General features: G+C 34.0%; 3 protein-coding genes and 1 non-coding gene across 5 annotated transcripts; all 4 read left to right on the top strand.

Annotated features, from left to right (window-relative positions):
• The first annotated feature begins 2,245 nt into the window (after positions 1-2,245).
• LOC145579411 (CASP-like protein 1C2) lies at positions 2,246-5,277 on the top strand. Its single transcript, XM_081636659.1, has 3 exons — positions 2,246-2,485; positions 2,609-2,711; positions 4,966-5,277. The coding sequence occupies exons 1-3, from the start codon at positions 2,331-2,333 to the stop codon at positions 5,197-5,199; spliced, it is 492 nt and encodes a 163-aa protein (XP_081492785.1). The 5' UTR covers positions 2,246-2,330; the 3' UTR covers positions 5,200-5,277.
• Positions 5,278-6,453: 1,176 nt separating this feature from the next.
• Positions 6,454-10,364, top strand: LOC145579410 (putative 2-carboxy-D-arabinitol-1-phosphatase). 2 transcript variants are annotated; one of them, XM_081636658.1, is made up of 7 exons: positions 6,454-6,731; positions 8,069-8,190; positions 8,883-9,002; positions 9,095-9,194; positions 9,476-9,615; positions 9,733-9,812; positions 9,913-10,364. In XM_081636658.1, exons 1-7 carry the CDS (start codon positions 6,575-6,577, stop codon positions 10,037-10,039), a joined length of 846 nt encoding a protein of 281 aa, XP_081492784.1. In that variant the 5' UTR covers positions 6,454-6,574; the 3' UTR covers positions 10,040-10,364. The 2 variants fall into 2 exon arrangements, with proteins under 2 accessions (XP_081492784.1, XP_081492783.1); XM_081636657.1 differs by having other exon boundaries at positions 6,455-6,731; positions 8,039-8,190; positions 9,913-10,363.
• Positions 10,365-16,125: 5,761 nt separating this feature from the next.
• On the top strand, positions 16,126-23,091 carry LOC145577400 (callose synthase 11-like). The gene is made up of 2 exons (XM_081634818.1): positions 16,126-21,667; positions 22,754-23,091. The coding sequence occupies exon 1, from the start codon at positions 16,283-16,285 to the stop codon at positions 21,638-21,640; it is 5,358 nt and encodes a 1,785-aa protein (XP_081490944.1). The 5' UTR covers positions 16,126-16,282; the 3' UTR covers positions 21,641-21,667; positions 22,754-23,091.
• Positions 19,272-19,351, top strand: LOC145580522 (small nucleolar RNA J33). The gene has a single exon (XR_014099544.1). It is a non-coding gene; the product is annotated as a small nucleolar RNA J33 (small nucleolar RNA).
• Positions 23,092-24,606: the final 1,515 nt, after the last annotated feature.

Genomic DNA, 24,606 nt, shown 5'->3' with positions numbered 1-24,606 from the left:
GAATCTTTCAAATCATAGTGCAGGGATACGTTCGATTATTTCAAATCCCACTTTTTATTATATTAAAATCAATTAAATTGCCTAAAATTATGTGTCGATTAAAGTATAACACTGTAAAAAAAAAAAAAAAAAAAAAAAAAAGAGTATTATAAATAAGAAGCACAGTATAAAAGTATGACAAGTACGTCTATGTATAAAAACTGCTTTTTGCATTGATATTTGTTGACATAATTTCAAAGTTCATTTAGATATCTTGATGCTAAAAGTAATACGTAATATTTGTTAATTTAATAGGTTTGTGTAACATCAACCTCAAAGTACATAATAATGCGAAGTATATGGAAGAAATCTTTTTCACCAAAATATATATATATATATATATATATATATATATATATATATATATATATATATATATATATATATATATATATATATATATATAAATATCGAAGAAATCTTGTACGGAGTACTACGTGATTAAAACATCACTAAACCCTTTTTATTTTATTTTCTTAAATAATAACAATAGTATGAAACAAAGAGAATACGCAATTATAAAAAACACGGTGCATTTAGAGAACATGAAGAAATCTTAAAAGTGTGCAGCTAAAAATAGTTTTTCCAACTTCCAAATACTTCTTATTTTAGTGTGGTAGTTCACCTGAAATATTTATGGAAGAAGACTTGTTGGAATTTTTAGCCAATTATTATTAATGCCCATGCTACCATGCATAGATTTTCATGAATTCGACTTGTCTATTTTCACCTGCCTAATCTACAAATGACACAATTTCTTTACAAATGTACTCCAAAAACATTTTAAAACTTGGTTTTTAATTTCTTTAATTTATAAATGTACTTTAAAAATATTTTTAGCTTTGTTTCTCTTCAATATTTTAACGTTGCCGACACACGTTATTAAATTTTTTGTACTCTAGCTTTGTTTATATAATTGTTCAATGGGATGTGATTAATTTGGGTTTAGACTTTTAGAGTTATTTTTGTTTCCAGAAACATAACTCTAATTGGAGTGTAAACGTATTTTGGGTATCAAGATGTCCTAAGCTTAAGGTTCAATGTCCAGACGTATGTGCTAACTCCTACGTAAAAGTCTAATTATGTCTAATTATCTAATATAATTTATTAGGGTGTAATAAACCGAGATAAATTAAACTTACTTGCACGTTAGTTGAATGATAAAGTCATAATATTGATTAAAAAAATTAACTTAATTAAGTGAGGTGAACTTGGATTTAGACCTATCTTAGACTCTTAGTCTCTCAATGGCCAAGTTGAACAATCCTTAACATGTTGACAATGCAATTGATGGAGACATTTTTTTATAGTAAAGTTAATGTACCCTCTCTGTCCCATAATATATGACACAGTCAAATATTGTATATATGTCAATGCAATAGTTTAACTTTATTTTTTTATATTTAAATATTAATGAATATTATTTTTATAATTATATTATGAAATTTTATATTAAAACCTATCTAACAACATATTTTATGATAAAAGATGTTTTTATTATGTTTGTAAAAAATTATGGTCAAACCTAATGTATGAATAGTGAAAAAAGGTCCAACGTGTTATGTATTATGGGATGAAGGGAGTGTGAGTTTCAAAGAATAGGAAAAAATAATCCAAATAAAGAAAAATGTTGTCATCAAAATCAAAATCAAAAAAGTTATACAAATTATTACAAACATATAAAAATGCTTACTTTCCGAAATAATATCCAATATTGTGTTACCTTTTGTCTTGGTTATTGAAGTGTTTTAATGTCATACCCTCATTTCAATAATGAAAATCCTAAAAATCAATTAACATGACAAATTATAAGACAAAAATAAAATTTATTGCTAGGTAACCTAAGAAAACAAGGTGAAGAAGAAACAATAAGTGAGAACAACACACATTGACCATCACTAATTCACTACAAATTTAAAGATATTTCCATAACAAGCATACAAACAAAAATGTATAGGCAAAATTAATTTGGAGAATAAATTAAAAGTTGCTAGGTAACCTAAGAAAACTAATTTCATTATTAAGGCCGAAAAGTAGGAAGTTTAACATGTATGTATAGCTCGTTGCTCCACTTTTTACCTGCCTTACCTACCAATAATCTCTCTCTCTCTCCTCAATACTTACGTATATCAAACTACCATACACATAAATATTACTACTATTTCATTTTAGCGTTTGAAACTTTGCTTAATTCTCTATACTATTTCATCACCCAAAAAAATCAGTTGAATATATATAGAAGATATTTCTTTTGATTAATCAAGATAAATTTTTTTTATGATTAGTATAATATGAGCAAGATTAAAGGTATTATTACCTTTGTTCTTAGGCTTATAGCTTTGGCATCTACTATTGTTGCAACTATTGTTATGGGCACAGCCCATGATTCTGCTTCTGTGTTGGGAATCAAATTCGACGCCAAATTCACAAATTCTCCCTCTTTCAAGTAAGTCATTATAGTATCGTTATTTAATATTCTCTCTGTTTGGAATTAATAGTTATATGGATTGTGTGATTTGTGACGTTGAATTAATTTAAAATTGTTGAAAACGCGGGTGTGAAAATGTAGGTACTTTTTGATTGCGTATGCAGTAGTAAGCTTTTATTCTCTGGTGGTTCTTTTGCTGCCTTTCAAGAACTTGCTATGGCGCCTTATTCTGGTTTTAGACATGGTAAATTCCGGCCTCTTTCTCTGTTTCTCTCTGTTTTGGTCAAATTGCTCTGTTTTCTTGTCATTTTAAATAAACCAGTTAAAAAATAATTAAGCAAAAATTTATTCATCTTAATTATTATCAATATAGAAAAGAAATTTATTTATCTTAATTATTACATATTAATATAGAAAAGAGGACACCCTAAGGGCTAATGTCTTGCAAGAAAGTTATCAATATATCAATATATATATATATATATATATATATATATATTAAAACTCAATGGCAAGGATTGTAATCCTGCCATGTGTCACCAATCTCGCCACGTGTCATTATGGCTTGACAAATCATGTGATATACCAATGACATAACTTATGATACTTCGTAATAAATTTGCATTTTAATTTAAATGAGTTATTCATGTTCATAAATTCTAAAATTTTAATTGTCAATTTATCTATGCATATTTTAACAACAATATGATTACAAAGTTAAATTTATTTCTTTCAATTTATATAGGTTATATGTATTTAAAATATGTAATTAAAATGCATAGTAATTTTACAGGTTTTTTCTTTTAACCACAAGATAGGTTTACTTTGTTCTTAAAAAAATACATATATGTTTACTTACTTTAATTGAAGGAATTTTTACGACAAATGAAAAATAATTTAATATTAAGCATAAAATTTAGGTTGCTACATAATGAATAATGAATTTTAATGTATACTAATATTAGGAAAAATAAACAAGTGATCATTACTATTACACTTTATTTTACTATAATTTTTTATTTACAAACAATGACCCGGGACATCGTCCGGGTCAAAAATTAGTTGATGATTAAAAACCATTTTCAAATGAGTCAAATCATTATTTTTTATTTTTTATTTTTTTTATTCGGAGTAATTACGTAGGAGGTATAATAATTGAGTGATTAGTCAATAGTGAAACTGTACACAATAATGGAGAACAACAAGAAAGGTGTTGTGTCCTGTAGAAGAGAAATTGCTCTTAAATAAGAGGGGCTTTTAATCTTGTATTTGTGTTTTTTTAAAAATTCCGATAAATATATAAGGGCTTTGTAAATTACTTGTGCTGTTGTGCATTAACAATCTTGTCATTAGAGACTTTCATTAAGTTGGAATTAAAAGTAGCTCGAACGACATCACAAGACAATCATTCCTCAAACTTTAAATTATTATTATTATTATTATTATTATTATTATTATTATTATTATTTCCTTTCATACATAAAAGATTTATATATTCTTTTATAATATACTTCCTCCGTTTCTATTTACTTAACTCATAGCCTTTGGCACAATATTTAAGGAGAGGAGAGAGAAATAGTATTTGGTGCACATGGTTCACCTTATTACCCTTAAAAGTTGTCCCCTATATGCACTTTATGAGGGAATTTAGATAACTTGTTTACCAAAAGCTTACCAATTATAGTATGGGTCAAGTAATATAACATTTCCATTTTAGGAATGTTAGTCATGTAAATAGAAACGAAGGAAGTATTAACGTGCTCAACAAAGGAATTTATTTCCTTAAATGAAGTACGAATAAATGTTTTCTAAGATCATAGACGGTGGGTCGTCTGAGGGATAGTGAGGATTCAATTTTGTTGGTTCGTAAAAGGTAAATGTCTTACCACTTGAACGATGACATGTACATTATCGTTGAAAGGGAGCCCTAATTTATCTTCATGAAAAACATAAATTGTTTCTCCAGTGGCATTTTGGTAAATAAATCAACAAAATATCCTAGCCACTGTGATATTTTCGTAAATAAATAGACTTGTATTTCATAAAAGTTTTAACTTATTTACAGAAATGTCACTAGATAAAATTTATTTTATTTATCATAAAGATAAACTTGTATTTTCTTGTTGATGAGTTCCTCATGGGTCATATACTTCCTCTGTTTTTTTTAGTTGACACCTTTCTATTATCACGCTTGCTAACGCATGTTTTTAACGATTAATATCTCTAATTATCAATATTATAAAATTATAAAAAATGGATATTAATAAAATATACATTGAAACGATTCAAACAAGACACCACATGAATATGTTTTATCGTATCTATAAACCACAAAATCGAGTCAAAGCGTGTTGTGTGAATAGTGTAAAAGTCAAACGGTGTCAACTAAAAAAAACGGAGGAAGTAACTACTACACACATAGACTACCTTAGCTTATACGAGTATTTTTGTTGGTGCAAAACGTAGTCATTACTAATTTACGGGCACAAAACGTGCAGGTAGTGACACTACTTTTGACTTCAGCAGCATCGGCAGCATTGGCAATAGCATACGTAGGAAAGAAAGGGAATAGTCATGCAGGATGGCTAGCAATATGCGGGCAAGTCCCTAAATTTTGTGATCAGACCAGCGCTGCCCTCGCCGTAGGCTTCGTTGCTGCAATCATCTATTTTGTTCTCCTTCTCTACTCCCTTCATGCTGTTCTTAGTCCTCTATTTCCTGCTTCCACCTAAATTTTCTAGCTAGCTAGAATTTATTAGTTAATGTAATGTATGTATACCATCAAATTTAGTGAGTTATTATTATTATTCCCATTTCCCATACTTTCATGTAATTTTGGCTATATACTCTCTATCATTTTCACTATGACTTAGATATATGTACACTTTTTTTTTTCTTTGATTTAAGGATGTCTTAATTCATAGATAAAAATCATACAAAAGCTTTAATATAGTAATATATAAAAATAAAGATCAATAAAAAAAAAACTTAAAATATTAATTTTAATTGTCATCATAAAATGACATCTTAATTGACTACAAGTCTGTCACCATTGAGGAAAAAACAAATCCAGATAATTCAGATTATATATTCATCTTATTTTTCAATTTGTGTCAAAATTCTTAAAAAACAAAATTGAAAATGTGAATTTTTTTTCAAGAGATTAAAGGAAATATCACGAGTTTTTTGTTTTCCTTAAGGCAGTGTTTTATATTGGCAGATGATTGGGCATGGGGGCAAATGCATGTTATAGATGCAATCTCTACTTGTTTAACCACCCATGATAGTTACAAGCACAATTTATACTTTTGTAATCATCACACCACTACAAAACTCCATCTGGATTTTGGTTTGGGCTTTTCTCAATTCTTATCCAATTTAAAATTGTATGGAGTAATTCAAAATTTTCGAATAGGTTCTACAGTTCTACCTTTGTCCATTTGTCGGAAGTCGAATTATCCATCAATTAAACCTATCTAGATTTGACACCACTGACCCAAAACCCAAAATCTACCCATACCTGACCCGACTTGATTATACATTTATACCTGATTTGACATCCGAAATGACCCGACTCGAAGTTGACCCGAACAAACCTGATACTCGAAATGTCCTAAACTAAAATCACCTAATATCTAAAATAAAATGTCTGGTGTCGTTAATGACTTAAACTGTTTCATCCCCAACCGTAACTTAACTCACAAACCAAATAAAATTATCGATTTGAGCTTGATTCACAAAATCGACACAAAATGAACAATCTAATTCTGACCTGACCTGAACATACTTGACCTTAAATTGACCCAATTCGAATTTGACCTGATACTTGACTCGAAATATACCTAAGGCTCGAATAATCCGGCCAAACCTAAATGTTAGTTAATCTGAAATAACCCGAATAAAATTGACGCGACCTGAAGACCACAAAACAAGACAATACCGGAGCATATGAAAAAGAATGTTCTGTTTATCCAAAAGACGAGTCCACAATAGCGACATGGATCAAATTATGACCTCGAGTCCAAAATAATTGTTCTGGTCCTTGACAAAAACAGACTGAAAATCCATACAAATCTGGGTTTGAAATTTTTTTTCTCTTCTCTGAAGATGAGTAGTGTACTGATTACTGGAGCAATTCTAGCATCAACCCATTTGAATTTTCCTTCAACCCACATTTCTAAGCTGCACAATCCCATTTATGGAAGGAGATCAAGAATTCGGATTCAATGTTCATCTTCATCTCCTGACCTTGCCTCAATTACTGGTATTTCATTAATTATCTCTCTAATTTTTAGTACTGTACTTTGATGGTTCAATTCCATACTTTCTAGTTTCTACCGTTGTAATTATTTCAACTTACTATGATTAAAATCCCAAAAATGATTAAAAATAATAATAATGATTTAATTTCTCCTTTAGTTCTTGTGATTTTGAAGTTGATTTGCTTAGCAATTGTTTAAACTAGAGTTAGCAATGAACTTCACTCTTCAATTTATCATTTGTACTTGGTGTCACTTGGACTAAAACATGAACTTCTTACCTTACACTTTCATTTTTCAATTGGACTAAGGCTGCAATTGCTGATTTGGTAGGTGATATTATTATATGATGGTTACAAGGAAAGCATCATGCTATGTCCATGGTATTACAATTCCGTCTCGTAGCGTGTGTTTTTCTTCATAAGTTTTCATTTCCACTCAGTTCCAACCCCTTTATGGATAGTGATGGAAAACAAGAAATATCATGGGGTGAAATGAGAAAATTCAAGTTTATCACCTTCATTGCAAATCAAGTAGTAGTTATGTAAATTAGTAAACAAAGTAAGCATGAGATTTTTATGATAAAATCAACAACTTCATAATAATTGCGAAGCATTCCTTGTTGATTTTATTACCAAAATGTTATGCTGACTAGGTTTTTTGTTGACTTATTTACAACATCTCCACTTGATTTACAATTTTCGTTTACCATGGTGATATTGGACTTGCTTGGGGACTTGGGGTGACAGAGCTTTACCATGGCCATGGCGTTGGCATTTGACTTTCCTAATTTTGACTATCATATATGTAGAGAACATGTGTATTTGAGGCAAGGAACCGGAAAAAAATGATTATTTTGAGGCAAGAAACTACTGGAAAGGGGAGTGTATATTTGTAGCTGGCCACTAAAACAACTTGTATATAATCTTCATGGAAAATGAAGAATAGAAGATATTAGTAGTTTAAATAATACAAGCTCAATTTTGTGTCATGCAAATACTTGTATGATTTGACTTATGAATAAAATCAATTATAGTATAACCTCTACGAACGAGTGAGGAAGATTGCAATCTTTAGAAACCCTCTTAAACCCATTGTTGCACCAAGGAATTTGCAATAAGCTGTGATATAATGGTTATTGCTGTTTATGCATGTTTTTTTCTTGCCACTAATGCTGTCGACCTTGTCTGTGGCTCTCACCGTGGGTTCTCCCTTCTATTTTTACCATCTTTTTCACAAAGTTTTGTGAAATAAAGTGAATATTTTAGCTTTTTCCAATTAAAATTGACAAAATATTGTCTCTTTTGAACAGAGAATTTTAAGGATGCTATTTCTCTCACAGGTGGTGCACTGGATTTTCAGAAGGCAACTACCTCTCTTTCTTCTGAGCAATTATCTTCCCCTAAGAAGATAACACTTGTCAGGCATGGCCTTAGCTCATGGAATGCTGAGAGTAGAGTTCAGGTTTGTTGCTTCTCGTCCAAGGCATTTTTTAAATTTGGTTCTATTACGTCTTAACTATCTTACAAGCTGCTATAACAGTCTTATCTTTGTCGTGAGCAGTAATCATGTTGTCTTTACTTTGTTAGTTTTGAATTCTTGTGCATTAAGTTATGAGCAAAGCACCTCTTCTGGGCAACATTAAGCTATGTAGTTTTGTCTAAGTGGACTAGTGGAGAGAGTGAGAAAGAGAGTTCCTTAAATCCCAGTTTCTCAATTGGAGTGTAGGGGTAGGCGAAAGAATATGGAACATGATGCAGCAGCCTTCCTAAGCAGCCAAGCTCATTATCTGTTATCACTTTCTATATTGGGATGTTTTAGCATAACCAAAATATATTATAGCCAAAAGATTATTTAAGTTTTTCATCTTGCATTCATTACTCAAATATTTTGCAAGTATGCCTTGAGTTTCTTAAAACTTTGCTTTATATAAGTGAAAACCTGTGCAGCCTTCAATGTTAGGATGTGGATAAATCATATGTTGAGAATATTGAGATTCAAGAAATAATCACCTATGCATATAATGAAGTTGTTGATTTAATAATTTTGATGTTTACCAATAGTGTTGTTGTTGTTGTTGTTTTTTTTTTTTTTTTTTTTTTTGACGGGTACCAATAGTGTTATATCTAAAGATTGATCCAGTTTTGATACACCAGGGAAGTTCGGACTTATCTGTTCTCACAGATGAGGGAGCAAAGCAGGCGGAGAGATGTAGGAAGGCATTAGCAAATATACATTTTGATAAATGCTTTGCAAGTCCAATATCTCGTGCTAAGGTTTGAGATCTTATGAGTTGTATTACTAGTTAATCTGAAACTTTAGGTAGTTCATAATTTAATGATGTTCCATCTGTGTCAATTCATTGCAGTCTACTGCTGAAATACTATGGCAAGGGAGAAAAGAACCACTTATTTTTTATAATTCTTTGAAGGAGGTTCATCTTTTTTTCTTGGAGGGCATGAAAAATGGTCAGTTCCTGTTGTTTAGTAATAAAATTTCGCTCATTATGTAGCAAATCAGATTTAAAATGGATTCATACTTTTCATACAATTCTTGTGCTGGAGTTTATTATGAGAACGGAAAATAATAAAATTCCTGTTAAAAGATTAAACACCTCAGAAAACACGAGAGCTAAGCATGCAGATTCATGTATTCGTTATTCAAATTTCTGTATGAAATTATGATATTTGCACCAAATAATTTGGGGACAAAAGAGAAAAATTGAATCATTTTCAGCATTTGGAGGCAGAGGATGCTAAACAGAGATATCCCAAGGAATATACAACCTGGAGGGAAGATCCTGTAAACTTCAATGTGAACGGCACCTATCCTATTAGGGATTTGTGGGTGACAACAGCTGAAACTTGGAGAGAAATCTTGTCAAATCCTGTAAGCCCTTTCTTCTCTAATCATTGTGAACATTGTGAGATTGCAGACATTCAAATCTATTTTATGAGGTGTGGCAGTGCTTTCAACTTTGATGCATTAATTTCTTCTGTTTATTAGGGGGAGAGCTTTTTGGTGGTCACTCACAAATCAATATTGAGGGCACTCGTCTGCACAGCTCTAGGGCTAGGCCCAGAAAGGTATGCTATGTCAATTCATGCGTGAGAAGCTTTTCTATTAATATATTCTGGCTGTAACTTTAAAAGTTAATAACAGGCTGATTATTTCATGGTAATTTAGATTTCGCGCAATTGATGTGAACAATGGCGGAATTTGTGTACTGAATTTCAACAAAAGAGGAGAAGTTATGCTTCATTCTCTGAACATGACTGCCCACATGTACACTGATCTCACTTATATGCACTGAATTTTGTCACAACTTTCTGGAAGGGGAGATCACGAGACCACGGCTAAGTAATTAAACCGATTCTGTTCTAGCTTGAAAATTCTGATTCCTTACCTATGGCATAAATCGAAACATTGATTCCATTCGAAATCATACTTCTTGAAGTGTTCTGGCAATTCATTGTAACTTATCGGTTTTAAGGATGTCAGTACTCGTATCAGTCATTGTAAGTGACTGATAATGTAAACTGTTACACCAGTGTATATAGCTTAAATGATTGTATAATCTTCATGTTTCCCTCTGGTTTCATTTGTCTATACCAATTGTATGCTTTTTGTTCAAGCTCCATCCCCGATCTAAACGGTTCCAAGCTTCCCATTGTGGCCCTCATAAGAACATATAAGTTGTATATACTTGTACAGTATTTTGTATTTAGGTACATATCACATGAACTTAGGCCTTGTTTCGTCCAAAAACTTGCATCCTTCATAGAAAATAAAACAAATCCCCATAGCTTTAGTGCTTAACTAAAGCAAACTCACTACACTCATACTTCAAAACCGAGGACCTCATATAAGAGAAGATATTTAATTCAAATCTTGTGTGTCACCCCAAATATATAGGCAAAACATTAGGAAAACCATCGAGAGCCTCAACATCCCCCATTTTGTGAGCCTCTATATAAGGTAAAACTGTTTTAAATATTTTCAAAATTAGATTACAGTTTTTACTAGGTCCCCTAAAAACTAATTTTGGTCCTTAAAAACCTTTTTTCTAGTTTCACACCTGACTTTAAATAAGGATGTGTATGCTTAAAAAAGATCCAAATATATTAATATAAAGAGGATAATGATGTAGATAAGATTTAAAGTACAAGAACCACTTTAAAAGCTAGCTCCAATAATTAAATGATGTTTAGTGATAAAAAAATGTTTAAATGATATCCATGATAATACATTTTGGACACTCCCTTTCAAATTTTCAATTGTATTTAGATAGACAATTATGAGTATATACACCAAGCTAAACTTGGTCTAGTGGAGAGGAGAGGAGGATGAGATTCAGATTTTCTTACCTTTCCCCCACTCTCCAACCCACTAACTTGGATCGGATTGACCTATAAGGGATTTCGGTCTGATGAGATCCTTCATCTTACCTACCAATAAAACATTTGCATCATCGCATCATTTGCATGACCAAACTCGTGACAACTATTAGGATAAATCATAAAACATAAGGGCCCTACATATTAGAGAGAGAAAGGCTCAGCATAATCCTATGACACATATCATACATTAGCAAATAGCAATCATGTAGAAGAAGAAATCTTATTTTTGATCTCAATTATAAAATGACTTCATGTCATATTTTTTTACAAATGCTTTCATGATTTCATCACCAGATTACATTATTTGATTCGCTTAATTTTTAATTTTTTTATTATACTTGACGCATAAGCCAATTTCATTGCCGAAAAAAGAAACCCGTCAATTTCATTATTTGAGTCGCTCAATTTTTAATTTTTTTTATTATACTAGTACAGTTCGTAAACATTCCTTAGACTTTTGTTTTTTTTTTTTTTTTCTTTTTTTACAATAGTAACTACCAAACTAAAAACAACAAACACACAAAAAAATCAAAAGGACCAAAACAAAATCCTACGCTCACAACCTCGTCTGGCTATCCAATGGGCTGGTGTAACCCAGTCTCAAGGCACTTTAGATATCCTGCAAACCGAAAGACCCTCAAGAAGCCGGCAAACATCACTCAACAACCATAAGCAAGAAACATCAAATGGTCGATCATGATGAAGAAGTGAAACCATAGTAGCCCTATCCGTGTAAATAAAAAGACTATGAATAGCTACCTGAAGGCCCCATAAACAAGCCTTAAGCTCAGCCTGGAAAGCGGACACAACACGACAAGCCCTAGAACCACCTCCTAAAATCTCATCCAATTCAAACCTACTGAAAATCCATCCCGCTCCCGCCGAACAATCCACAGCAGTCCACGCTCCATCCAAAATCAGGTAAACTTGCACAGGGTCAGTCGAAATTCCTCGAAGACAAGTAATAGAACGAGGCACAGCAGGGTTAACCCGGCCCTGATGATCAGAAAAGAACTGAATAGAGAACAGACCAGCCTGATCGCCATGAGAAACCCACTCATTTGCTATGGCTATTCTTCCAAAACTGAAGGTTTTTTGTTGGAAGATTCTCCATAACGCCATGCTTCTTTTAGCTTCCCTGTATTTGAGAGGTGTTCCGATCAATCCCATTTGTGTTTTCTGTAGGGAAGCTCCTTAATCGACTTCTCGTCTTTTTCGGGATTATTTCTTTGTTCGACACCTTTTTACCTGCAGATTCCCATCGTGGGATAGCTCTTTCTTATCTAGGCGCCCTTTTGAATTATGGTTCTCGGGTTTGATTACGGAGTTTAGACTTCTTAAGCAGTGGAGGGGTTTACGCTCTTTTTTATGCCTCTTATGGGTTATTTGGTTGTCGCGAAATCAATTCATCTTTAGGCATGCGCTTTATTCTCTTTGCCATAACAGACTTTTGTTTAAAAAACTAAAAATACTTATGAAGTGTTCGAATTAAAAAGCAATGAAGCTAAAGCTCATAAAATGATTCATATGGAGTCACAATTATTATGAATCTAGATCTATTCATGCATAATGAATGATTGATATTCTTTAAAAGCAATTAATTAAGTGTACTTAAGTTTGTGGTTTATGCCTTTTGAAACCGAACAATTTTGACAAATTATTGTCTGTGTAAGATTTTCTAATAATAATATTTGTACTATATGTCAGATAATATAAACTCCTCAATCAGAGTGATTTCCATTGATCAATATTTATAGGGTTACAATGAGAAACCTAATCATATTAGGTAACTATAAGATATGTACAGATATCAAAGATAATCTTATACAAAATATATCCTAAACCTAAGATGAGAATATTCTATGGATATTCTCTATCACACCCCCGCAGTCGGAGAGGGAGAAAATCGGATGCTCAGACTGGATCTGAATCACGCATCAAGCGGTAAGGATAGTATGGTAACCCATGATCAAAAGAGAAGTAGTAGACATGTGCCGGTGATGACAATGATGAGAAGCAACAGCCACGACCTACATAGAGTAGAAATAAGCACTGCTAGGCCGGAGGAGAAGGAGAAGAGCCGAACACAGACTTGGGCTAAGTTGCAGATCCAGAGAAGAAGAAGCTAAGGGATCAAACCATCATCGGGAAGAAGATACTACACTACTACGTGAAATCACAGTTGAATAAAAACAAATAAAATAGCGCAAGAAAAGATTAAATTTCACCGCTTGAAATTAATCTCAAAAGAGAAACCCAGGTAGCAAGAATCAATACTCCACAAAGATTCCAAGTGCTGCAACAATAAGAGGAGCCAACTTGATAGCAAAAGAGATGTGCAAAAGTAGTTGACCTTATTCTGATATACGACCACCAAAACAAAATCTATGTGATTATGTGTAGAAAAACCAATGGGGCAATGTAAGAATCATTGTTGGTCATGAGGAGGTGGAAATAGAGTGCGGCACATGGAGAAGGTTGGCAGATGTGGTTACTGCCAGTAGTGGGAGGCGGTAGTGTATGCGATTGCCACCAATGATGGAGGCGGCTTTCGCGGTTGCTACTGTCGGTGGGAGGCGCAAGGTTACATAAAGATTTTAAAAAAAACACTTTGAGAAAAGGAAAAAAAAAAAATCTATATGTGTGTTTGCGAAAGCATAAAAAATTTGTGTATATCCCGCCGGTGGGTTTAATTTTCCAACCCACCGGCAGGGTGAGAATTTTTATATATGATCCCAAGATCTCACCTAAGCTGTGATACCATGTCAGATAATATAAACTCCTCAATCAGAGTGATTTCCATTGATCAATATTTATAGGGTTACAATGAGAAACCTAATCATATTAGGTAACTATAAGATATGTACAGATATCAAAGATAATCTTATACAAAATATATCCTAAACCTAAGATGAGAATATTCTATGGATATTCTCTATCACTATACAAAGAGATGGATTTTCCAAAGAATTTGTATAAATTATTTTTTTTTTGAATGGAAATTGTATAAATTAATCATTGATACTATTCTTTCTCTTCTAAAACTCACAAAACTTGTATATATGTTTAGTTTTTAGAAAGACTTGCGACCATTGTTATTAAAAACCCGATTTAAATATTAGAATCTTACGATTCATTTATGTCACACGATTTGATTTACAATTCTACCCGATTTTACATATTTTTCTTAACTAGCAAAGTCCTTACAAGTTTAAAACATGTCTAAATAGGTATTTATTATAAATATATATTGTCTAGTATTGGTTGATTAATGGGTAAATAACTATTATCTATCAATAATTAGGTTTCAAACTCAAAATTTCAATATATTTAATTAAACTTCGATTTGACGTCTTGATTATACGATTCGATTCTGATAGCCTCTTCCGATTCAAAGTAAAATCCCGATTTTAATAACATTACTTTTAACTTGCTTATATTGTACTCCATATATAGAAATGAATAAACTTGTATTTACTCTCAAGTCTTTTTAAAATTACACATAAGTGAGGGTATATTTAATTGTTTGTGAAAGAAGAAATAAAGAATGAACATAAATGAGATTAATGGGACGTAAGCAGCAAAATACGAGTAATACAGAGTAGTGTTCTCAATCATTCTCATAGTGAATGTGTGACACCTTATAAGTAATCAAAATTACACAATATATGAAAGCTACAAGTAGACCGTATTTAAAAATTTAAAAGGGTATTTCTATATAGTAACCGTGTTAATTTCACTTTTTTATGTTGTGCCCCAATATATATCACTTTCTACACTGTAACCTCAATATACACTTTGTTTCCATACGGTAACCTCGCCGTTAAACCACCGCCAAAAATTCCGTTAGTGGGGCCCACTCTCAATTTATTAATATTTTTTTAATCGATTTGCGAGTTCGAAAATATTCCGTTAAAGGTTTTGTGGGTTATTTTGGTTCTTAAGGGTCCAAATTGAGCTCAGATTTCCCAAATAAATAACATAAATGCCTCGTTATAAATATTAAATCGTGAACACGTAAATCGAGACATTACTTAATAAGCAAAATGAGACATTTAAGTTATTTTTTTTGCCAAATTCGAGTTCAATTTGGTTCCTTAAGCCCCAAAATAGCCCCGAAAACCTTTAACGGAACATTTTTCAACGCGTAAATCGATAAAAAATATTAATAAATTAAGAGTGGGCCCCACTAACGGAATTTTTAACGACGGGATAACGACAAGATTACCGTATGGAAACAAAATGTATATTGGGGTTACAGTGTGGAAATTGATATATGATGGGGCACAACGTCAAAAAGTGAAATTAAAAGAGTTACTACATAGAAAAACCTAATTTAAAAAGAAAGGGGTTATTTATTTTCCACAGATTTTAAAATTTAAATCCAATTAGTTGTACCAAATCTAATATATATATATAAAGGGGAGTTTTTTTCTTGAGTTTTTAGAGAGTCACGTAGGATTTAATTTTTTCAGCGCGCCATGTAGGATAATACATTTTAGTGGTAGCCAATTAAATACGAGATTATTAATTTATTTTAGAATTAAATAATTTAAATGACACGTAAGTAAAATTGACGAATGAGATTTCCCATTTTAAATTAATTAAATACAAAATATTATCTTTTGATATCAGCAAATATGTATCAAATTTTAGCACAAATATATATATACAAAATAAGTAAAATTGACGAATGAGATTTCCCATTTTAAATTATTGAACGGATTTTATGTAGTTAAGAAATAAATAGATGACAGAAACAAGTGACATCCGTTATAAGTACACAATTTTCATTTTCTCAAACGCTTAAAATGACAAAGTTGTTTCTACTACGCTACAATTACACCAAAGCTGCCAACGTTAGATTCTCGATTCCATCATTTATTTTTTATTTTTTATTTTTCAAATTTATTTATTTATTTACTCCGTATTTTTTTTTAATTTATAAAAAAAAGAAAAAACATTAATCCCACCTACACATTACTCCACACAACATCAACACACGAACATTAACAGTCATTCTTCAGTCTCTCCTTCTTCCCCCACTTTCTCTCTCTTACTTCCATTTCACAACACCCTCTTCCTCTTTCTCTCTCCTCCATGCTACTTTAAACCAAAAAAACAAAAAAGATACAATCTTTTTTGAAAAAATAGCAATGAATCGCCGGCAAAGAGGGAATCCCGCGCGCGCGTTTCCCGACGCGCCACCACCTATACCACCACAAACAACCTCGTACAAACCCTTTAACATAATCCCAATTCACGACCTCTTAATTGACCACCCTTCCACGCGCTACCCTGAAGTACGAGCCGCCGCGTCAGCTTTACGCGCCGTCGAGGACCTCCGGAAACCACCCTTTCACACGTGGCACGACAACTACGACCTTTTAGATTGGTTGGGTCTTTTCTTTGGGTTTCAAAACGACAACGTTCGGAACCAACGAGAGCACCTTGTTCTTCACCTGGCAAACTCTCAAATGCGGATGACACCACCTCCGTCAAACGCCGCCGTTTTGGATTTCGACCTTGTGCGGAAGTACCGGAAGAAGCTTCTGGCGAATTACAGTTCGTGGTGTTCGTTTGTTGGGAAGAGGTCTCGGGTTCGAGTCCCACTGTTCCGAAAAGGAAGCGATGAATTTCGGCGGGAGTTGTTGTATGTATCTCTTTACTTGTTAATTTGGGGTGAATCTGCTAATTTAAGGTTTATGCCTGAATGTATTTGTTATATTTTTCATCATATGTCACAAGAACTTAATATGATAGTTGATAATCGGGATGACCCGGAAACGGGGCGGCCGTATTTGCCGGTAATTAGTGGTGAGAATGCATTTTTAGATCAGGTTGTGAAACCCCTTTACGATACGATTCGGGATGAGGTTGGTTTTAGTAAGGGTGGGAGGAAGCCACACTCGGCGTGGCGGAATTATGATGATTTGAATGAGTTTTTTTGGAGGAAGAGGTGTTTTAAGTCGCTTAAGTGGCCTTTGGATAGGAGTAGTAATTATTTTACGACGGCTAGTAAGGCGGCGAGGGTGGGGAAGACGGGGTTTGTGGAGCAAAGGTCGTTTTGGAATGTGTTTAGGAGTTTTGATAGGGTTTGGGTGTTGTTAGTGTTGTTCTTACATGCTATGATTGTTGTGGCGTTGGAAGGGACGGATTGGCCGTGGGAGGCGATTGGGAAGAGGGAGGTTCAGGTGAAGTTGCTTACAGTTTTTATAACGTGGGCGGGGCTTAGGTTGATTCAGTCGATTCTTGATGCGGGGACTCAGTATAGTTTGGTGACTCGGGAGAAGTGGTTGCTTGGTGTGAGGATGGTGCTTAAGAGCATGGTGGCTGTGGCTTGGATTGTTGTGTTCTCTGTGTTCTATGTTAGGATTTGGAGTCAGAAGGATAGGGATCGTCGTCGGGGGTGGTCTTATGAGGCAAATCAGAGGATACTCATGTTTCTTAAGGCAGCCTTTGTGTTTATTATCCCGGAATTGTTGGCCTTGGTTCTTTTTGTTGTTCCTTGGGTTAGGAACTTTTTTGAGGAGATCAATTTTCCTTTGTTGTACTTGGTAACTTGGTGGTTTCATAGGCGGACTTTTGTGGGTCGTGGTGTGAGGGAAGGGCTGATCGACAACGTTAAGTATTCTTTGTTTTGGGTTTTAATTTTGGCTGCAAAATTTTCATTTAGCTATTTTCTTCAGATCAAGCCCTTGATAGGCCCAACAAAGGCCATCTTGAGGTTGAGGGGTGTACACTATAATTGGCACGAGTTTTTCAGTAACACTAACAGAATAGCAGTTGTATTGCTGTGGCTTCCTGTTATTATTATCTATCTCGTGGACTTACAGATATGGTATTCTGTCTTCTCCTCGTTGGTTGGTGCATATGTTGGACTATTCTCTCATTTGGGTGAGATTCGGAATATTTGGCAGCTCAGGCTTAGGTTCCAGTTCTTCGCTAGTGCCATGCAGTTCAATCTCATGCCAGAGGAGCAGCTGCCCACAGTGCAAGTGATAAATATTGTGCACAAGCTTAGAGATGCGGTACAAAGATTAAGGCTTCGTTATGGATTTGGGAAGGCCTACAAGAAGATTGAGTCTAGCCAGGTGGAGGCAACACGTTTTGCCTTGTTATGGAATGAGATAATTAAATATATGAGGGAAGAGGATCTTCTTGGTGATCGAGAAGTGGAACTTTTAGAGCTTTCACCCAACTGTTGGAATATCAGGGTTATTCGCTGGCCATGTATTCTTCTGTGTAATGAGCTTCTTCTGTCTGTCAGCCAGGCAAAAAAGATGGCAAATGATCACGACAGGTGGGTTTGGCACAAGATGTGCAAGAGCGAGTACCGAAGGTGTGCAATCATAGAGGCCTATGATAGCATCAAATATTTGCTGCTCAATCATGTTGTTAAATATGGCACAGAAGAGCATTCAATTGTTATTAATGCTTTCAAAGAGATGGAATACTACATGGAGAATGAGAAGTTTACTGCATTCTATAAGTTGACTTTGCTACCGCAGATTCATGACAAATTGGTAACTCTTACAGAGCTTCTGCTGAGTCCTGAGAAGGATATTGATGAAATAATTAAGGTCTTGCAGGCGTCATATGAGCTTTGTGTTCGTGAATTCTCAAAAATTAAGAGGTCCGTGGGGGAGTTGAGGGCGGTGGGTTTAGCACTTCAAAATCCTGACACAGATGCAGGGTTTCTTTTTGAGAATGCTATTGAATTTCCTGATGAGGAGGATGTGTTCTATTACAGACAGCTGCGTCGTTTGCATACACTTCTTACTTCTAGGGATTCTATGCACAATGTACCAAAAAATAAAGAGGCTCGGAGACGCATTGCCTTCTTTAGCAACTCTGTCTTCATGAACATGCCCCACGCTCCTCAGGTGGAGAAGATGATGGCCTTCAGTGTATTGACGCCTTACTATGACGAAGACGTTATTTATGGAACTGGCAAACTCAAAAGTGCGAATGAGGATGGCATTTCCATCTTGTTCTATCTGCAGAAAATATATGAGGATGAATGGGATAATTTCATGGAGCGGATGAGGAGGGAAGGCTTGGAAGATGAGAGAGAAATTTGGACAATGAAGGTCAAGGAACTGCGTCTTTGGGCATCATACCGAGGCCAAACTCTTTCTCGTACTGTGAGGGGAATGATGTATTATTATCAGGCGCTCAAGATGCTCGCCTATCTGGATTCAGCATCAGAAGTGGATATAAGGGCTGGTAGTCAACAAATTGCCTCACATGGTTCATTGACTCTGAGTAATGATTGGGATGGCTTAGGATCAATTAGAGGCTTAGGTTCAATCAGAGTTCCATCTTCACGCAATCTTGGAAGAGCACCTAGTGGTATGAATATCCTATACAAAGGCCCTGAGTTTGGGACTGCTATGATGAAATTTACTTATGTGGTAACCTGTCAGGTATATGGGATTCACAAAATGGCAGGGGACTCACGTGCTGAGGAGATCTTGTTTTTGATGAAAAATGACGAGGCTCTTCGAGTTGCTTATGTTGATGAGGTACACCTGGCGAGAGATGTTGTAGAATACTATTCAGTTCTTGTTAAGTATGATCAGCAGCTGCAGAGAGAAGTGGAGATATATAGGATCAAGTTGCCTGGCCCTGTGAAATTGGGAGAAGGAAAACCTGAAAACCAGAATCACGCCATTATTTTTACTCGAGGTGATGCTCTCCAGACGATTGACATGAATCAAGACAATTATTTCGAGGAAGCTCTTAAGATACGCAACCTCTTGGAGGAATTCAACAAGTACTACGGGATCAGGAAGCCAACAATTCTCGGAGTTCGAGAAAACATCTTCACAGGTTCTGTGTCCTCTCTTGCTTGGTTCATGTCTGCTCAGGAAACAAGTTTTGTCACTCTTGGCCAACGTGTTCTGGCAAATCCTCTTAAGGTGCGTATGCACTATGGTCACCCAGATGTGTTTGATAGGTTTTGGTTTCTTTCTCGTGGTGGAATCAGCAAGGCGTCTAAGTTGATCAACTTGAGTGAGGACATATTTGCTGGTTTTAACTGCACGCTTCGAAGTGGTAATATAACTCATCATGAGTACATACAGGTGGGTAAAGGAAGGGATGTAGGGTTGAATCAGATTGCCATGTTTGAAGCAAAGGTTGCTAGCGGAAATGGGGAGCAAGTTCTCAGCAGGGACGTGTACAGATTGGGCCATCGGCTGGACTTCTTTCGGATGCTTTCAGTCTTCTATACCACTGTGGGTTTCTATTTCAATACAATGATGGTGGTTCTGTCCATCTATACCTTTTTGTGGGGCCGCTTATATCTTGCTCTTAGTGGTGTGGAGGATCATGCTGTTAAACATAGCAGCAATAATGCAGCCTTAGGTGCTATTGTGAATCAGCAGTTTATCATTCAAATCGGCCTCTTCACTGCTCTCCCAATGATTGTGGAGAATTCTCTGGAGCATGGTTTTCTTCCAGCAATATGGGACTTTGTGAAAATGCAGCTGCAGCTAGCTTCGTTGTTTTACACCTTCTCAATGGGAACTAGATGCCATTATTTTGGCCGAACAATTCTTCATGGAGGTGCTAAGTACCGTGCTACTGGACGTGGGTTTGTTGTGGAGCATAAAAGATTTGCTGAGAACTATAGGCTTTATTCTCGTAGTCATTTTGTGAAGGCGATTGAGCTTGGGGTGATATTGATTGTTTATGCTTCTCACAGCCCGATGGCCACGAGTACATTTGTCTACATAGCCATGTCGATCTCTAGTTGGTTCCTTGTAGTCTCATGGATTTTGGCCCCATTTGTTTTTAACCCATCTGGCTTTGATTGGTTAAAGACTGTATATGACTTTGATGATTTCATAACTTGGATATGGTATGGTAGTGGAGTGTCCACTAAGGCAGAAAGGAGCTGGGAAACCTGGTGGTATGAAGAGCAGGAACATCTCAAAACTACTGGTTTGTGGGGGAAGTTATTGGAGATTTTATTAGACCTTCGCTTCTTCTTTTTTCAGTACGGCATTGTGTATCAGCTCAATATTGCTGCTGGCAAGACCAGTATCGGTGTTTATTTGCTCTCTTGGCTCCACTTTTTTCTACTTGTTGGGATGTGCGTAATCGTAGCATATGCCCGGGACAAATATGGTGCTAAAAAACATATCTACTTCAGGATAATACAGTCTTCTGTCATATCCCTCACTTTACTGGTGATTGTCATTCTGTTGAAATTCACCAGGTTTAAAGTTATGGATCTCCTAACCAGTGCTCTAGCATTTATCCCAACGGGCTGGGGCATCATTCAAATTGCTCAGGTGCTCCGTCCCTTTCTGCAAACTTCAGTTGTCTGGGACACAGTGGTTTCCTTGGCTCGGCTCTATGATTTGATATTTGGCATGATTGTTATGGTTCCCGTGGCTTTGTTGTCTTGGATGCCTGGATTCCAGTCAATGCAAACTAGGATCCTTTTCAATGAAGGTTTCAGCAGGGGCCTCCAAATTTCGCAACTTCTTACTGCCAAATGATAAGTCAGATTTTAAGTGTGAATAGAGGTAATATTTTTCTCATAGCTATTGTCTTCTAATAGTGTACATGGAAACTTAATAGATCTTAGACCAAGTTGACTGACAACTAAAATTTATTTTGAAAAAAAAAAAGAGTATGTTTACAAGACCCTTTCTTATCCATAAATTATCTGTTTCCTCCTTGTCGCTTTTAAGCTTATGCAATAATGCTTTCTTGTTAAAAGTAGTTTAACAATGTTTTTGTCAATTCTTGTAGATGCTATTTGAAATTTCAAACCGTTCTTTTCCTATCCATGCCAGCATTTCATATAAAAGTTTTTATAGCTGATAGTGTCATTACCCATGGTGAATTGTAATCAGTGGTGCCCTGGTGCCTCCAAAATTTGATGCTATTTACTTGCCTTAGTATTAGTAATTTTTGAAAAAGGATATGAATAGTAAAAGCTATATGCTTAATTAGATAGAATCTACTTTTTAGTATTTTATCAAATGCTCTACTTATCATCTTATTATACCTCAAAAGCTGTTAAAACTATTATATAGTAAAGTTTGTTTAAAGTGCCATGCCATCGCACAAATTTTTTACTTGTAGCTCTTTTTGGATTCCTTTCTTGAATGATGATAATGCGGTACTGTCAGGAACTCTGTACAATGGCGCTCAGAGTGTCTAATATAACCATTATGCCCTTATTAATCAACCAATTAAACTTGAAAGAGGCGGGAAGGGACTTTGGAATCCCAATTAACAATGACCCTAATGAGTTATATGACAAAATAATGATACTACCTAAATTAATTATCTATGCTTGCTACTGTCCAGGGTATTTTGGTCCAAAAGTTGGATGCTAGTTAACCAACGACTAACTTCCCTGCCCTTTATTAAAACCTTGTGCCATCATCTTGTACTTGTTATAATGTAGTATCATCTAATCTCAATGTCATGTTGATTGAAATATTTGTGCGACAATTGGCTATCTTGCTTTTACTACTGAATTTTTAAAGGTTTTCTGTTCAGAGATGATGTGTGCATTACATTTAAAATATTGCTTTTAGCATCCTTCATGTTGCTGATCTACTTAAAATACCATTTTCTAATTTTGTGATTCTTGTCAGATTTTGCGCCATCGGTAGGGTATGGAGGTGAATGCAGGCAAGCAATTTGCTTCTTTGATTCAGGAACCTGCTGTATGTATCACTTGATTCACCCTTCACTAACCTAAATGTGAGAAGGAAATTTAATTAATTTTGGTTGTGCAGTAATATGCTATCTCTCTTTAGTTTTATTCTAAATTTTCTTATCTTATTAAATATCAAGTTTCTGATGTCGTAGCTTTGTTAGATTTTCAATAGAAAGGATATTCCCTTGCCACATTCTGTGATGCTGTAGTTTGTGGCCGATTTTTTCTGTATATATTATCAAAGTTTGAATTTTTTAGCTCAATAAAGGCACCAATATGATCAAGTGAAATTCATTCAAATCAAAGGCATGTCTTTCAAATTGCAGCATTGAATCAAAGCTTCCAATTGGAGTACAGTATGAATTATAATTGTCATCAAGTGCAACTAATACTAAGTTACCTTAGAGCATCCATTCATTGCGATGCATATATTATATATATTATGTGCACTAAATTTCTCCATTATAGTTTTGCAGTATAATTTAAAGGATTGGCTAGAACTAATAGTACTGTATGTCTGTATCAGTGATTTGACTAGCGATATGTTTCTATTATATGCTTTAACAAACTCTTTTTGAATTTCTTAGCTGGAAGCAATATTTCTGGGAGTTTTGTTGTGTTATTGTGCAGCCTTTATTTATTTAATTACTACCTTGGTTCTTACAAATAGTATCCCTTTGTTGCAACTAAAAATTAATAGAGGTAGTATTAAATTTTATGTGTCCTATCACATAGTTTTATTTTTTATTTTTTTTTCCCTCAAACACACTTAGGCCCCATTCTTTAGAGTTGTTCTGCTCTGCTCTGCTTTAATCTGCTATGCTATGCTCTGCTTTAAAATAATAATTAATATTGAATAATAATAATAATAATAGATGTTTTTATAATAAAAACTAATATTTAAAGATAATTACTCTCTCAGTTCCTATTTAATAGTCACTTATATATATATATATATATATATATATATATATATATATATATATATATAAAGGGGAATTTTTTCCCAAGAATCTAGAGAGCCACGTAGGATTTTTTTATTTTAAAAAAATAATAGATCACCACGTAGAATTATGATTTTACGCTATGTAGGATTAAAATGTGTTATGTAAGATTGCAATTTGATGTGTGCCACATAGGATAATAACTATTAAAATAATAAAATTTTAAATAAAAGTCAAGATGAAATATAACAATCCAAATTTATCAACTGCTACGTAAGCTTAAAATAATAATTTAAGCAGCAAAACAAAATGAAAAATTAAAATTATCATACTATTCTAATGATCTATCTAATTACTTAAAAAAAAAATGTAGTATATGTCTGTTCTTAAAAAAATATAATGAATGTAGGTTTGTAATTAGCGTGCATATTAATGTTTATCATAATTAAAAAAAAATTTAAAAATTTTGCACAAAAAAAAAGCCTTGAGAAATTAATTCTTATCATTATCATTAGTGATGCATGGCAATTGTGAATGTATATTGACTATATAATGCATATGATTACTATTTCTAAGAAAAAACACTTAAAAAATTAATCCTTTTAAAAAAAATTAATCCTTATCATTATTATTTGGACTGTTAGGAATTTTCAGTGATTACAATTAACCTTAAGAAATTAATCCTTATCATTATTATTAGCGATGCACGGCAATTGTGAATGTATATTGGCTATCTAACGCATATGATTATTATTTCTAAGAAAAAAAACTTAAAAAATTAATCCTTTAAAAAAAAAATAATCCTTATCATTATTATTTGGACTATTAGGAATTTTTAATGATT

Source organism: Chenopodium album, chromosome 14, assembly GCF_948465745.1.
Source record: "Chenopodium album chromosome 14, dcCheAlbu1.1, whole genome shotgun sequence".
Classification (NCBI taxonomy): domain Eukaryota; kingdom Viridiplantae; phylum Streptophyta; class Magnoliopsida; order Caryophyllales; family Amaranthaceae; genus Chenopodium; species Chenopodium album.
Note: the sequence above shows the minus strand (reverse complement) of the source record. Positions and strands in the feature narration are given on the sequence as shown.